We start from the raw sequence: 15,244 nt of genomic DNA, 5'->3' as shown, positions 1-15,244 counted from the left end.
TCAACTTGCTGCTGGACCCTTCCATGCACAGAGGCTGTGTGAGCCTCAGTGCTTGAGCTTAACAAATGTGGAAGGAAAGCATTTGCCACCATCGCTGATGAAATTGGTCCAATAGTCCAAAGGGAAAATACAGTAATGACGGTGCCAGTAAAAAAAAAGTTAGTGCTGATCCTCTACAAATTGGCATTCAGTCTAGGTAACTTCATGCTCAGTACCACCTTTGGAGTTGGGAAATCAACAGCCTGTGAAATTTCCAGAGAGATGGTGTGAGTCCTGATTGAGCTATCATTCAGACATCATAATGGTTGGGATGAGAGAGAAAAAACATCCAAGGCTTCTTTGAGCTTAGCTTTCCTCATGTGTTGGGGGGTCCCTGGATTTGTTACAGAGTTCTATAACCGCAAGTGTTTCTACAGTATGGTTTTGCAGGCAGTTGTAGACATAAAAGGCAGGTTCACGGATATGTATGCTGGTGTTTCTGGAAGAAGTCATAACACAGCTGTCTTTGGGAATTCACTTGTAACAGATAAGCTAGCCTCGGGCCCATTTTTCACTGGCCCCCCTTGTAACAGTTAACAGGGCCCCTATTGGCTTCTTATCCTGGGTGACCAGGCTTTTACACTTCAGCCTCCTGAGCTAGTAGTGGATGTTATTGTTGTATGCTGCATTCTTCCCAGCATCTACAAATTGAGGGGTGATCTGCCCCTGGAAGAGAAACCCCACCTTCGTGGACTTGGGGCTGAGAATGATGCCATCCCGATCAATCCCCAGTGCCAACAGCCCACTCTGCACCCTCTGAATCCTCACTCATTAATAGTGTCATACTGTGAATCGTGAGCAATAAGAGCAGTTGTAGCTGACTTCATCTGGAACCATTATCCACACATTAACCATGGATAAGTACAGTGTGTTATTGTTCATGGCTGTTAGGTGCTCCCCCCCACAACAAATGAAGCACTTGTCTGCCTTCTATATATTTCCAGTACTACCGTGTAGTAAACTGTATTTTGTAGTCCATTCCCATTCTGTTTTTTTGTTTAAAATACGTACATGAGGGGAGCCTGCAAGTGCTTTGGAATGGTAAAGGCATCAAACAGACAAGAGGGGGAAGGGTTAGAAGATTGGGAAGTTACCGAGTGGTGGGCACTTTGAAATGCCAGGGGGTAGAGGAGGGTGTGTGGGTGAGCGACATGGGATTGTTTGGCCAGGCAGCGATTGAGTCCCATGGCTCCTTCTAGTACCCACCAGGAGCGACGAGGATGTTGTAATGCTCACACAAGGCTCCAATGGGAAGCTTGAGGATTATGTGAAGGAATATTGTTCTGCTAAAACAAGGCTTCAAGTTGAAGCGGGTGGCGGGGGAGTGGAAGGGTTTCATTGGCACAGTATGAGTGTTTCCAGGAACAGATGAAGATTCTTATATGCCGAGAAAAGAGCAGACCAATGTGAAAAAGGCTGGTGATGTAGTGAAGCCTTGCCAGCGGTTGCTTGCCCTTCCATGCTGCAAAGGCTCCAGGGATACATACTGGGAGTGGGCAGAGGAAAACAACACACAACCTGTGAAAATAAACCATGCAGTGCTTGATAATCTGGTGATGGTTCTGTGGTTAGTTATGGGTGAAACAACCCACCATGGGTTAATTAGACCTTGGCCTGTCATGTCATGTAAACTGGCCCATTATGAAATGTGAACACCCTTAAATGGCTGTGTTTCAAGTGACAGCCAATGTGGCTGTGTTCACATATGTGAACTGCTTTGTGTAACTTTGGAAACTAGAAAATTGCAACAGCATCTCTTTGAAAACTTTTCCTAACAGATCGCTATGTTTTATTGCTTATACCAAAGATGAGTTGGATGAAATGCAGCTTAGAGAAGTGTTACTATTTTTTTTTCTTTGATGCAAATATTTTCTGTTCTTACAATTTTGAACCTTTTAACCACAGGTAAACATTATGGTATTATCATGTGCTGTCTTTGTTGTATTGTGTCTTTAGATGGTTTTTAATCTATCAAAAAGACTATGGTATGCATTTTTAGGTAGTTTTATGCTTGATTAAAATGCAAAGGTGAAAATAATGGAATACTAAGTGTAATTCAGAATGTGTCTAATGTATATTTAAATAATTGGTGTTGTTTGCTAATAACATTTTCTTTTTCTTTTTTTCTTTTTCTGGATAGCCTTCTGTTGAGTCAGCAAGTCCAGGTAAAGTTTTATTTTGATACATACAAAGTTTGGAGGGAAAGTGAGCACTTTAAGTTCTCCAGTTAAGTATTGTATGCAGGAATTAACTCCACTGTACTGAACTGCATGTGAAGTTCTCTATTCCATTCTAAAAGGCAATCTCATCTTAAGGAATGACTCCTGCATCCTAATTCGAATGCTCTGCTAGGCCAAGTGTGGCTGAGCTTTGCTCCTCTGGCCTGGTTGCCAGTAAAAGGCCTTTGAATTTGCATTACTGTCAGAAAAGTACTATGCAGGGGGTTCAGGGCCTATCTGACAGATTTCAGAATTCCATGCAAGAGGGTTAATAAGAAGAGGATAAAAGTTTGCTATTTTGCCATGGCTGGATTTTGGTTCCAGCACTAATAGAAATTATCAGCTTGTAGATAGGTTCATACTAAAAATTTATTGATTCTTCTTGCCTAATATAGTAGCTCGTGTTCTTTTTCTAAAAGTTGTTTTTCATACTTTCAACGTTACTGGGGATTTCGCAACAACCCAGCCCCTTTTCAGGCCCTATTTATTTAGGAAAATGGAAATAACCACATAAGATTTGTATTTTTGGTGTCAATGTATATTATTGGAGACTGCCAAACAGCATAGCAAAGAGAAAAAGAGCAATATGACTGTGAAAATCTAAAATGGTGATATCTGTCTTGAATGGTTCAGTATTGGGACATTAATGTTCCTTCCATTAACAAGGAATCATAATGAAGAAATTGGCAGTGTTATTGTAATGTTTTAATAAGATATATATAATAATATATATTTTGTAATGAAATATTGTGTCGGGCTGAAAGTTGGTAAAAAAAGCAAACAAACATGACCTCCTGCCCCATAACTTTGAAAGTATGAAAGAAAAAACCTTTCACAACAAGAAAAACATGAGCTACTATACTATGCAAGCAGAATCAATAAACTCACAGTACAGACCTATCTATTACATCCTTGTATTGGCAATGAGCCCTTTTATTCACAGTCCTCTACAAGATTAGGATAGAAATTATGTTTGTTAGTAGGTAACTCTGTTTATGTTAACAAATCATTCTATTTGAATAGACTATACCTGTAAGTTTCCAGTATTCAACATAACTCTTAAGTTTTTAGAATGAAAGACCCTTCCTGAACAGCTAGTTAGTACTGTATTGCTAAAAATGAAGTAGATGCAAGGCATTAAAGAGCTGTGTTATTCTGTAGCAGTCCCTGTTCTGAGCTGTGTCACCTGTGCTGATTCTGCTAATCCCTCTGCAATTTGTATGAGCAAGAATCTGCACAAGGGTGGTCATGGGCCATATATGGTTTGCAGGTGGTGGACATACTGAATCAGAGAGCCTGACACCCCCCAGAAACCTCTGTCTGGAACATATCAAACGGAGTGACATCTATTATAATTATATACTACAACATAGAATGTTCTATACTCCAGACATCCTTTCAGCCATGAGTTTAAAAAGATTTGTAGTTGTCCTCTTGTTGCTGTAATGCATACTACACCATCCACTATGTATTGGCAAGTGCAGAGTTGTATGATACAAGCTGTACTGCGAGTCTGTGTTACAGAGGCTACAGATAACATGTGAGCATATGCTCTCTTGTTATGAACCTGTCATAGGAGGTTGCCACTTGAAGAGACTACTCGGCATGCGTGCATGAGAGGGCTCTCTCCTGTGTCTCTCCCAGATTCTGAAATACACTCCCATCAGAGCTATGATTGATCGCCACTCTCTCTGCTTTTAGAAAAGGTTGAAGGCAAAAGTTTTTAACCTGATCTTTAAAATTGTTTTTAGTAGTGGTTTTTACAGAAGAGGTATAAAAATACTATTATGAAGCTGGACAGCCATCTGTCAGGGATACTAAATAAATCATAATGAGCAGCACATTGTTAGCAAAAGCTTTTGTTGACCTGCTTTAAGTTTTCTAGTGTTCGTGTACTAAACGCCCACCCATAAATAAGCAAGACTTCATGTGCAACTACTATGGCTGGACCACCTTAGATTACCATGGCATTTTGGTTTTAAAAAATGAGAATATGAGAAATGAATAATATACATTTCCTTTTATCACTTACCCAGTATAGTCAGGGGGGCACAATGCCCCGCAAGAGGTGGTTTAAAAATATGCCAAACCCTAGCAGTCTCACAGTCCCATCTTGTGGAGGCTGTCGCAACATTCTCATGCCTTATGCCAGGTTTGTGGATTGGGTGGGTAAGGGCTTAGCATGGATATGTCTTCCAATAAGAAGAGTAAGCCAGAAAGTTACAGCAATATCTTACCTGAATCATTGACTTATTATTTGATTGTTTATTTATTCAGAGATCTGGCATTCACAGAAATGTTTTTCATGTTTATGTTAGTCTTAGTTTTAAAATTATTGATATGCCACAAGAATAATGTTAATTCTATGATGGGATCAACTCTGAGGCTATTAATCAAATTGTAGGAGGGTCTGCAACATCAGATGACCATGAATTTGATCCAACGGCTGACATGCTGGTTCATGATTTTGATGATGAACGAACATTAGAAGAGGAAGAAATGATGGAAGGTGAAACAAACTTCAGTTCTGAAATAGAAGATCTTACAAGGGTAAATGCTAAACATGTTTAAACTAACTCCAAATACTGTCTTTACTTGCATTCTTATTGCAAATGTGTAGGAAAATCTTGGTAATGGTTTGACCTGGAGTGTGTGTGTGTGTGTGTGTGTATAAATATATATCAGAATTACAGCAGAATGGTGATCTATCAAATGGCATTTGGGTGAAGAGTATAAGGAGTCTTCAGAATAGTTCCACCCTATACAGCCCACATTATGTGAGTGCTACTTCCCATCCTGGGCACTCTGTCCTGATTCATCAGTAGATCTTGTCTGTCTGTGTGTGAATTATAGTGATGTACTATAATGAACTCATGCAAGCTAAAGGGAGACTTCCCAAGTACCTGAGGAACTGTGTAGCTGAAAAATCCCAGCAGAAGTACTCATAAGTGGTGATACATAAAAGTGCCAGTAGAAGGGAGGGGTGCAAACAACTAAATAGATTGTTTAGCATATGTTGAATCATCCCTTGCCCCAATAGAAGAACATATAAAGTGTTATGTGGCAACAGGTGGCACATCAGTTCCATATGCACCATATTCATAGTAGTCATGGTCTTCCACATGACCTATAAATAAGAGATGTGGACACTTTTATAGTATGTATCTTGTATGAAGTTCACAAAGACTGTTTGCTTAGTATAAAATATTTCTGTCTAAGCTATTTGATTAATTTGCTTTCATTAAATTTCTTTTCTTGTCACAGTTTTGAGTTTTTAACTTTATGTAGCTTATTTATGTATTTCTGAAAGTAATAGTATTTTTGGACCAAGACATAGGGACGTAGATTTCAGACTTGTTGAAGGCCATATTGTATCAGCAGGAATGACGTTAAAACCAGTTTGATGGTTGGCTAATGCTTGACACAAATGTGTGCCTTTGGAAAAAATATAACTTTTCTTTCAGTCAGATGAGTCTGGAATTAAAAATTGCCTTTAATCTGTTCACTTTTTAATGATTTTCTGCAATAAGTTGTAAAGCCTTTACGTCTTGAAACTAAAGAAATGGTCAAGTGAGCCTGATTGGGAAATGGGAGCAATGGGGAGATCAGCAATGTAATTAGAACATTTTAGGTTCCACTGCCAGACAGTAGGCACACTACCTATACTTTTTACTTCTCTCCCCATAATTTTTGGTATGTGACAAATGACAGCAGGGAAATAATGTGTCTCTTCATGTGAACAGTTCCTTAGTGGTATAATACTGTATGCCAATCAGATTTCAGATGCTCATGAAGTAGACAGTAAGGGTCAGAAGCACTGACTTCTAGTGAAAACCTAGTATAGGCAAGACCCTAATGTGTGTCAAAGATATTGCATATATTTGACTCTGTGGGTACCTTGTTCAGTCTTGAGAATAGCCTTGGGGGTATATTCTGATTAAAAGGTTATAGTTAATTTGCATATGATTAAATAACATTAATATAGTCTGCATATCATTTTATTGAACACCATGTATAGTTGGTGCAGATATTTCACTTGTTTGATGATACTTTGAAAGCATCACTGAGAAGGTGTGAGAACCTTGAACCACTATCTGATAATTCCTCATATATAGGCCATAGAAATCATAGGAGTTAGAAAAAAGACAATGAAGTTGTGGTTTCCTTTTACTTGTGTCATTCTTCTTGTTTTTTCTCTTAACGTTTTCAATTTATCTTTGCAGTCATAAGTTACAAACTAAAAATATATATGTTATTTTGATTTTAACATGCTTATGGGCCAAATGGGACATTTAACCCCATTGCTGGCCTGTAGATATATTTCTATGGGGGGAAATTACTTATTTTAATAAATAAATCCATATAGCACGTTCAATTTTTAGCACTACTTCAGTCATCATAATGGACTCATGTAAAAAGAAGATAAGCCTAGCCTTTTCCAAAGTGCTTACAGCTAGTTTTGCCTACAAATATATATTTAAACTGGACTTTTGAAGATTAGATAGTCTTGTCATTTCATTCAAGAGATACCTCTCCCATCTGTGGTTCCTCTGTCAAGCATTTGTTGTAATTTGTGTACAAAATAACTTTAGAATTCAGTGATCTGATTTGCATGTAACACTAATTAATGGGCTGTATAATTCATAAGTTGTTGGAGTCATGGCAGACCAATCAAGCACACAGCTTCCCACACCCTCACTGCTTTGCATCCATGTTCAGCAGGTTCCTGGGTTGTCTGACTTTTGAATCCTATGTGCAAATCAGAACTCTTGAGTTTTTGTCCCTCAATAACCCAGGTTTCCACATTGCATCATACAACCCAGGAATGGGAGGGCCGTGTGTGTGTTCCTGGGTTGTTGCTGAAAGTGGATTCAAAGCAGAAGTGGCGAGTGGGCAGGAGACCCATGGGTTGTTGTTACATGCGAACTGCCCCATTACAAAGAGGGACCCACCAAAGCCCTGCCCCAGTGGTTGTTTGCTACCACTTTAATCTCTTGTTTGCTACCACTGTAGCAAGTCCAATGGAAATGGCAGCAGTTGGTTTCTCTATTACTCTTTCCCTGTGCATGTGGAACAAGAAATGTACCAGAGGGAATGATTGCTCCCTCTTACTTTCCTTGGACCTGGGACTGTAGATTGCCCTGCTGTTGCCATATCAGACTCCATCAGTGGCTCATCCATGAAAACAGCAAGTAGACTTCAGGCTGAGGATGTATATGCAGGTTGACATCTGCTTTCCAGGGGGCAGTTGTTGCCACTGTTGACTAGTCAACCTGCAGATTACAGATTGGTGAAATTATTATAATTTCCTGTTTTAATTCTTTTTTAGGAAGGTGATATGCCAATTCATGAGCTTCTTAGCCTTTATGGCTATGATGGTACTGTACCACTACCAGAAGAGGAAGAAGAGGAGGAGGAGGAGGAGGAGGGTGAGGGTGAAGAAAATGATAACAACAGTGGGTGCAGTGGAGAAAATAAAGTGAGTTAGTCTTAATAATTTGAAAACTTGGTCTGTGCTATTATGTGCTCCCCCTCATGTGTCTTGGTAAGCTAGAATGTACATTCTTTGAAGTTGGCATTATATAGTGAAGCTGCTGTAAATATCAGAATTTAAAGCTGGAGTGTGCTTTTGATTCCAGGTTTCTACCTCCTTTTCTGTATGTAGGCTTTTAAAGGTCAGAAAGCAAAAAGAAAGGTGGGACTGACTGCTCTCATAGGGCTGTGGAGGGGAAACTCATTCCAATATGGTGGCTGGATGTGCATGACTATATGTTCTCTCTTATTCCCTATTAAAAACTACTGAGTTTTTAAAACATGTGATAGAAGATGTTTGCTTGGGGTAGGAACCAACGGTGTCCTACTGCTGGCGGCCAGCACAGCTGATTCCTGGTGTGAGCGTGGCTGGCCTCACCAGTGACATCACGCGTGTGGCCCCTGCCGGTGGTGGCGATGTAGCGCTTTCAGGGGCAGGCCCCCCAATGACCAGAAATGCAAGTTTCTGGAAGGGGCAGGTCATGCCTTCCAGAAACATGTGTTTCTGCTCATTTGGGGGCTTGACTCCAGAAGTGCTACATCTTTGCTGGTAGGGGCCGCGCGTGTGCTGGGACAGCCAGTGCTGGCTGCCAGCAGTAGGTCACCATCAGATCCTACCCTTGGTTCTGGAGATTATATCCGGGGTGGAAGTGGGCATTGGGCTCCTGTGCTCCATCCCCTCGCTCCAATCAACCAGGGAGAAGTTAACAGCTGAACAGGGAAGAACCCATGTAATTTAAAAGAGGATATCCATGACTTCATTTTCCAGTGCCTTCCATATCACAGTCTCCCCACTTCAGTCATTAATTTGTCCTCCTAATTGTTGTCAAACTTCTGAAGAGATTGAGGAAGAATGGAAGCCCATGGTTCACTCCTAATTTCATCTCAAATAAATCTGAGTTCCAAGAAATGAGTAAACAGTCCCAGAGAAAGTTGTGAGTTGTGCAGGCTGCCACTTTGGATAGCACTCTAACTGGTGTATATCATCAGAATAAAGAGAGGAAAATCATATTTTCGCTATTGCCTGCGGGCATGTATTATTCACCTCTAACATGCAGGTAAGTGGCAAATTGCTTGATTAACATAGTGCGGGGGTGTGTGGCCCATATCCCCTCCTAGTGCAGCTTGACGAGCCTTGAGGACCTCTGTCCCAGAGATCAGAGATAGGTACTAGCAAGGGAAACCCTTTACTTATGTCCCATCTCTGATGAGAGATCAGAGATAAGGGAAGGGCTTCCTTTGCTAGTACTAGTGCTGGCTAGGAAAACCTTAGATGAGAGATTGGAAATACGGGAAAGCTTTCCTTTGCTTCCACTAGCAAGGAAAACCCTTCCAGCATCTCCAATATCAGGTGCTAGCACTGACAATGGAAACCCCTGTAAGTTGTAGGAGGAGCATGTGTTTGGGTAGAGGAGTGTCTTTGTATGTGTGTACACGCACTCATGTGGCGCCCAGCCTCCCATAGGGCACCAGATATGGCTCTAGGAGCCAAAAAGGTTGCACATGCGTGTTATAGTATGTTGTAATCAAGAAAATGTGAATTATCTTAATGAAGACAATATCAGAGATGTAAAGGCTTTTTGTATGTATAACAAGGAGAACAATATGGAACATAGTTGTTTTTCAGAACTTCCATATTACCTTAAAATATATTGTAAAACATAGCACAGGTTAGCAAAGCACAGAGAATGATGCAAAAAGTCTACCCAATGAAAGTATGCTTTGTTACTGAGAATCTTGCCAAATATTTCTCCAGCAGAATTTAGTTTACTAAATTGTATTACCTTGTTTAATTTGGTCCATAACCTGTAATAGGGAATGATTTATTATTAGCTGTATTTTCTAGAATAAAGTCATTAAGGTTCATAAACAATCAGTAGTTTTATATATTTATGACATGGTACCCCACTTTTCTCAGAAATAGTTGTAATGAAAATAAGACATTTTAAATATAAACTTGTATTCCTAGAGCATTTCTTTTTGTGACTGTGCTGTGCAGGTTTCATTTCCTTTTGTTTAAGTGGCTCCTGAGATTTGGATTCCAGTCTTGCCAATTTTATCTGAAATCTTGTTTGTTTTATCAGGAATCTCAAAAGCTTTGACAAACTCCATAACTAGATATAGCAGGACAATTGCAAGAGGGGAAGTGGAGTAATAAGCAGATCTTGTGCTTCCGACCAAGCTGTTAATGGACTTTTGAGAAACCTGAATCTAAGTAAATTTTAAATTTTTAAAATTTCTAGTATGTATAGTACAATCTTACAGATAGGTATAAAGCACCCCACATCACTATCCATGGGTATTTGGTACGGGCAAATTGAGTGGTGGGTAACACGCAATATGGCAAGCTGTAAGGCTTGCTATGAACAAATCTTATATTATTTTGTCGTCATGTATTAAATATGGCAGTGAAACATCTGGGCAGGGGTGTATAATTTAATTATAAGAAATAAAGCTATAATAAAGCTTTGGACTTAATTAGTAACTGGGGCAATCAAACAAAGTTATGGTTGGAGTGCAGGTGGCAGAAGTTTTGAGATGTATCCAGCCTAACACAGGCTAGAACCCATGTTGAAGCATAAGTGGCGATGAAGAAATCTTATTTCTCCACCACTGCATCTGCAAAATGACAGCCAGCAGAGCAATTCCAGATGGTTAGAGGCCTATTCTGGTCAGCAAGGATAATCGGTGGATATTTTGCAGATAAAATTACTTGGATTTGTTCCAACCTGGATTCCGCTTCTGGTGAAGAGTCAAAGATGGGAATTGCTAGGGCATTGTCTGGTCATGTTGTAATGCAGGGGATGGAAACCTTTTTGACTCCAAGGACTGTATTGCCTACTGGGGCAAGTCAGCAAGAAAAAAGGTAGATTTAAAATAAGTTTTCCATTGAAACTTTTTCATATATTTTCTGAACAGTGGTGCAGATCTGACCACTAAGCCATGTTAATTTACATCTAAATAAGAGGATTATTTACACTGCTTCATTCTTACAAGAAAGCTTTACATCCCTTTGTCTCACTGTATATATTTTGCATGCTCCCTTTTTACTTAAAGATGGAATGTCTTTAAAATATCCCAGTATAGGGCCTGTCTTATTACCAGCACCCATGACAGTTTGAGATTAACAGCAAAATTCTATACGTGTCTCCTCAGAAATAAGTTCCGTTGAGTTCAATGGGACCTATGCCTGTGGGGCTTATTCCCAGGTATGTGGGTACAGGATTGCAGCCTTAGTTTGAAAATACAGGAAGGTACATGCTGGACAATTTTGTCTTCCCTTTTTCTGTCCAGTATCCCTTTTGATATAGTCCCTCACCAAAGACTCCTGAGCAAACTTAGCAGTCATGGAATAAGAGCACAGGTCCCCTTATGGATCTGTAACTGGTTAACGAACAGAAAGCAGAGGGTAGGAATAAATGGTAAATTCTCCCAGTGGTGGGATGTAAATAGTGGGGTTGCACAGGAATCTGTATTGGGACCAGTGATTTTCAACTAATTCATAAATGATCTGGAATTAGGAGTGAGCAATGAAGTGGCCAAGTTTGCCGATGACAAGAAATAATTTAGGGTGGTTAAAACAAAAAGGGATTGTGAGGAGCTCCAAACAGATCCCTCCAAACTGGGAGAATAGGTATCCAAATGGCAAATGAGGTTCAGTGTAAGCAAGTGTCAAGTGATGCACTTTGGGGCAAAAAATCCCAACTTCAAGTATAACCTGATGGGATCTGAGCTAGCAGTGACCAACCAAGAGAGAGATCTTGGGGTTGTGCTGGACAGCTCGATGAAAATGTAAACCCAGTATGCGGTCACTGTAAAAAAGGCAAACTCCATGTTAGGCATAATTAGAAAATGAACTGAAAATGAAACTGCCAGGATCATACTGCCCTTATACAAATCGATGGTGTGACCACACTTAAAATACTGTGTATAGTTCTGGTCCCTGCACCTGAACAAGGATATTGTAGAGTTGGTAAAAGTGCAGAAAAGGGCAACTGAAACGATCAAGGGGCTGGAAAACTCCCCTATGGGGAAAGATTATAGCAGCTGGGATTGTTTAGCTTAGAAAAAAGGCAAGTAAGGGGTGCACAGAATTATGCATGGTGTGGAGAATGTGGATAGGGAGACATTTTTCTCCCTCTGTCGTAATACTAGAAACCAGAGTCATCCCATGAAGCTGATTGGTGGAAGATTCAGGACAGATAAAAGGAAGTACTTCTTCACACAGTGCATAGTCAAACTATGGAATTCACTTCCAGAAGATGTAGTGATGGCCACCAATTTGGATGGCTTTAAAAGGGGATTGGACAAATGCTTGGAAGAGAAGGCTATTGATGGCTATTAGTCCTGATTGCTATGTGCTGCCTCCATTATCAGAGGCAGTATGCCTGTGCATACCAATTGCTGGGAAACATGGGCAGCAGGGTGCTGTTGCACTCATGTCCTGCTTGTGGGTTTCCCATGGGCAGCTGGTTGGCCACTGTGTGAACAGCATGCTGGACTAGATGGACCCTTGTTCTGATCCAGCATGGCTCTTCATATGTTCTTTCCACTGCACTCTAGGCCAGTTTGCATGTCACAGTGGCAAATGCGGGGATGTGCAGAGCAGACAAGCTGTTTCCGGATTGAACAAACAACTGATATACACCCCATTTGTAGCTTGTTAGCATGACATCTGAACCCAGACACTCTCAATTGTTTATTGTTCATAGGTTATTTAAACTGGAAATGGCTGACACGCTCCATGCATCCCCGCAAATCATGGATCAGTTATTTGCCTCTGTGATGTGTGAGCTAGGTCTCTGTCTTGGCCCAGCCTTGCCCTCATAAAAGACAAAGTAGCGAACAAAAATGAAATTCCTGTGAGCATCAATTTTTATCTACCCTGCTATGTTGTCTTTCTGTCTTATCTAATTCCTCTGCCTTGCTTGGCCCAACTCCACCACCACATAAGCACAGAACAAAATAATTCTATCTAGCCTATGTCTTTGCATACATGACTTCGGTCAGAGAAATGGAAAGCCCAGTACTTTCAAGGAGCAAGAGCTGGTAGTTAGTCTGAAGAGAGCCATTTTAATGAGATGAAAAACTGAAATTAATGGCCATGCTTGACTGGTAGGCAACTTCATTTTTATGAAAATGTAAGTGTAGGTTTAGCATGTTTATGATTAGATTTAATTATAAGTTGGAGATTTAATAGTTTAATTATAAGTTGGTTTTTAAGTTGGAGAGAAATTTAGTATTGTATTTATGTTTTCAAATTAAAATATTGTTGTTTTAAAAAAAATCAATTTAAATTTTTAAAATCCAATTTTGTATTTTTTAAAATTAAATTTTATCCACTCTGGCTGCCCCTGTGCAAGCTCTTGGAATTGCATTCCAGTAGTGGAAGGTGCCAGAGGAAAAAGTGGACAGGGCATACACACACAGAGCATGCATTGACACTTCCCCCTGCCTCCCAAGAAGCATGTGAAACTGGGTAGTGTTCTTGTTCTTTAATTACAAGGAAATCCTTTTAAGTTAAAAAAAAAAAATCATGCCAGTTGTATGTTCTCCACAGGCAGCGTCCTGGGCTGCTCATAATTCCTGAAAGCCCTTCAGTGCCAAAGCTCCGGGAACCTAGGAAACTGCCTGTGGAACGTCTGCAACTGCACGGGGTTTTTTAATAGAAGGACTTTTAACTTTAAAAAATCACAGTGGTCTCTGGCACTCCTCAGCAGTTTTGTTTAGTGATCAGCTGAGGAGCATGGTGGTGGGGAGATTGCCCTGTCTTCCCTGCCATCTACTCTCCCTTCGATCACAAAAACAGCTCTTACTCAGCTAAGTGGGGTGGGGGTAGGGGGAAGACAGCTGGAAGGGAAGACTTAACCCCCCCACCCTGTTTAGTTGATTAGGGAAACAGCTGAATAGTGGAGAAGAGGGAGTTGCTCCATTGGGAGTTGCTGCCTCAAGGAGCTCCAGGCATTTTCTGACTAAATGGCAGCTTCTGACTAAACAGGCTTCCCTCATCCCTGTCCTATGCTCCTTCAACACACTCCAGGCACCTTTTGGCAGCAGTTCCCTATGGATCTGGCCACCCTTTCCCCTTGCCCTTCTATGAGGAGAAGGGTTTTTGAGAGGTGGAGGAAGGAAACCTCATCCAGGCCTTGTCAGGCTTGATGGGGAGGCCTGATGAGATTCCTCACCACCGTTGTAATGGGTACATTTGCTTCTTTTCCCTGATATCGACAGGCTACTTGACAGTTGGAGGCTTGCCACTTATATGCTCAAATGTTTGCTTATCTTGACTTATCAGACTAGCCCAGGCAGTTCTTTCTGTTTGGGTTTTGGAGGTAATCAGTGCTTCACTGAGGGAGCACATAGGTGAAGGAACTACCTTGGAAAAAGTTAACCTGGGTCCAGGCAATGTTAACAATGATCACCCAGTGTCAAATCTGCCTTATTTGAGCAAGGTGTTCAAGCATGTAGTAACATCTCCAGATATTCCTGGATGAAACTGATTATCAGGATCTATTTGTGTCTGGTTTCTTGACCAGCTTTGGAACTAAAACTGCCTTGGTTACCCTGGTGGATGACTTGCACTAAGAGATGGAAAGGAGTGCAACCCTGTTGATTCTCATGAATGTCTTGGCATCTTTTGATACTATCACCTCTGATAGCTTTCTGAGTTGCCTGGGGTACTGTATTTCAGTGGTTTTGTTCTTTAGTAAAAGGTGGCCTCAGAAGGCGGTGCTGGAAACCATACTGTTCTGTCCTGTGGCTCTGGGACTGGGAGATACTGCAGGGTTCCATTTGTTGAAGACCATGGGAGATGTCTTCATAAAACTGCTGGGAGAGGTTATCCAGAACTTTGGGCTGAAGTGTCATGTGAATTGCATCAGCTCTGTCTCTTGTTTCCAATTTCTAATCCAACAGAGGGAGTAGATATTACAAACTAGTGTTTATCGTTAGCTGAGGGGTGAGTGGGGGTGAACAAGATGAAACTTAATCCATGTGAGACAAGAGTTTACTGTTCATCACAAGTTCTGGTGATCTGGAAAGGTTATATGGCCTGTTTGAGACAAGATTGCAGTCCCTTGAAGATGTTGGTACATGCAGTCTGGGTGTGCTCCTTGATCCTGTTCTTGGATATTCAGATGGTGGCAGTGGGAAGCAGTGACATTTACCAGCCTCAGCTGTTTTACCAGCTGTGGCCTTTAATGAAAAAGACAAACTTGGCCTCAGTTATCTGTGCCCTAGTTACTTACAGGTTGGACTATTGCAATGCTCTCTGTGTAGAGCTTTCTTTAAAGCAAATCTGGAAACTGCAGCTGGCCAAAAATGCCATTTTCCTCCTCTGGGACCTAAAGATCAGAGCATATTACTTCATCTACATTGACTGCCTGTTTGTTTTCTTGCTCAGTTTAAAGTGTTGTTTTTAGCTTTTAGAGCTTCGAAATGGCTTGGGGGCCAGG

The 15,244-nt window shown here is 40.8% G+C and overlaps 1 protein-coding gene across 5 annotated transcripts in view; it reads left to right on the top strand.

Moving 5' to 3' along the window:
• MIER1 (MIER1 transcriptional regulator) overlaps positions 1 to 15,244 on the top strand; it is a 52,335-nt gene that overhangs the window by 23,660 nt on the left and 13,431 nt on the right. For 3 of the 5 annotated variants that reach the window (XM_084852275.1, XM_084852277.1, XM_084852278.1), the window contains 3 exons: positions 2,180 to 2,204; positions 4,663 to 4,808; positions 7,588 to 7,737. In XM_084852275.1, the coding sequence (XP_084708401.1) occupies positions 2,180 to 2,204; positions 4,663 to 4,808; positions 7,588 to 7,737 (321 nt within the window). The remainder of the gene's footprint in view (positions 1 to 2,179; positions 2,205 to 4,662; positions 4,809 to 7,587; positions 7,738 to 15,244) is intronic. The other 2 variants (XM_084852279.1, XM_084852280.1) reach the window with 1 other exon arrangement.

This window comes from Heloderma suspectum, chromosome 4, assembly GCF_057233095.1.
Source record: "Heloderma suspectum isolate Gila_16-S chromosome 4, 16-S_ref, whole genome shotgun sequence".
Taxonomy (NCBI): domain Eukaryota; kingdom Metazoa; phylum Chordata; class Lepidosauria; order Squamata; family Helodermatidae; genus Heloderma; species Heloderma suspectum.
This window is presented reverse-complemented; position numbering and strand designations above follow the sequence as displayed.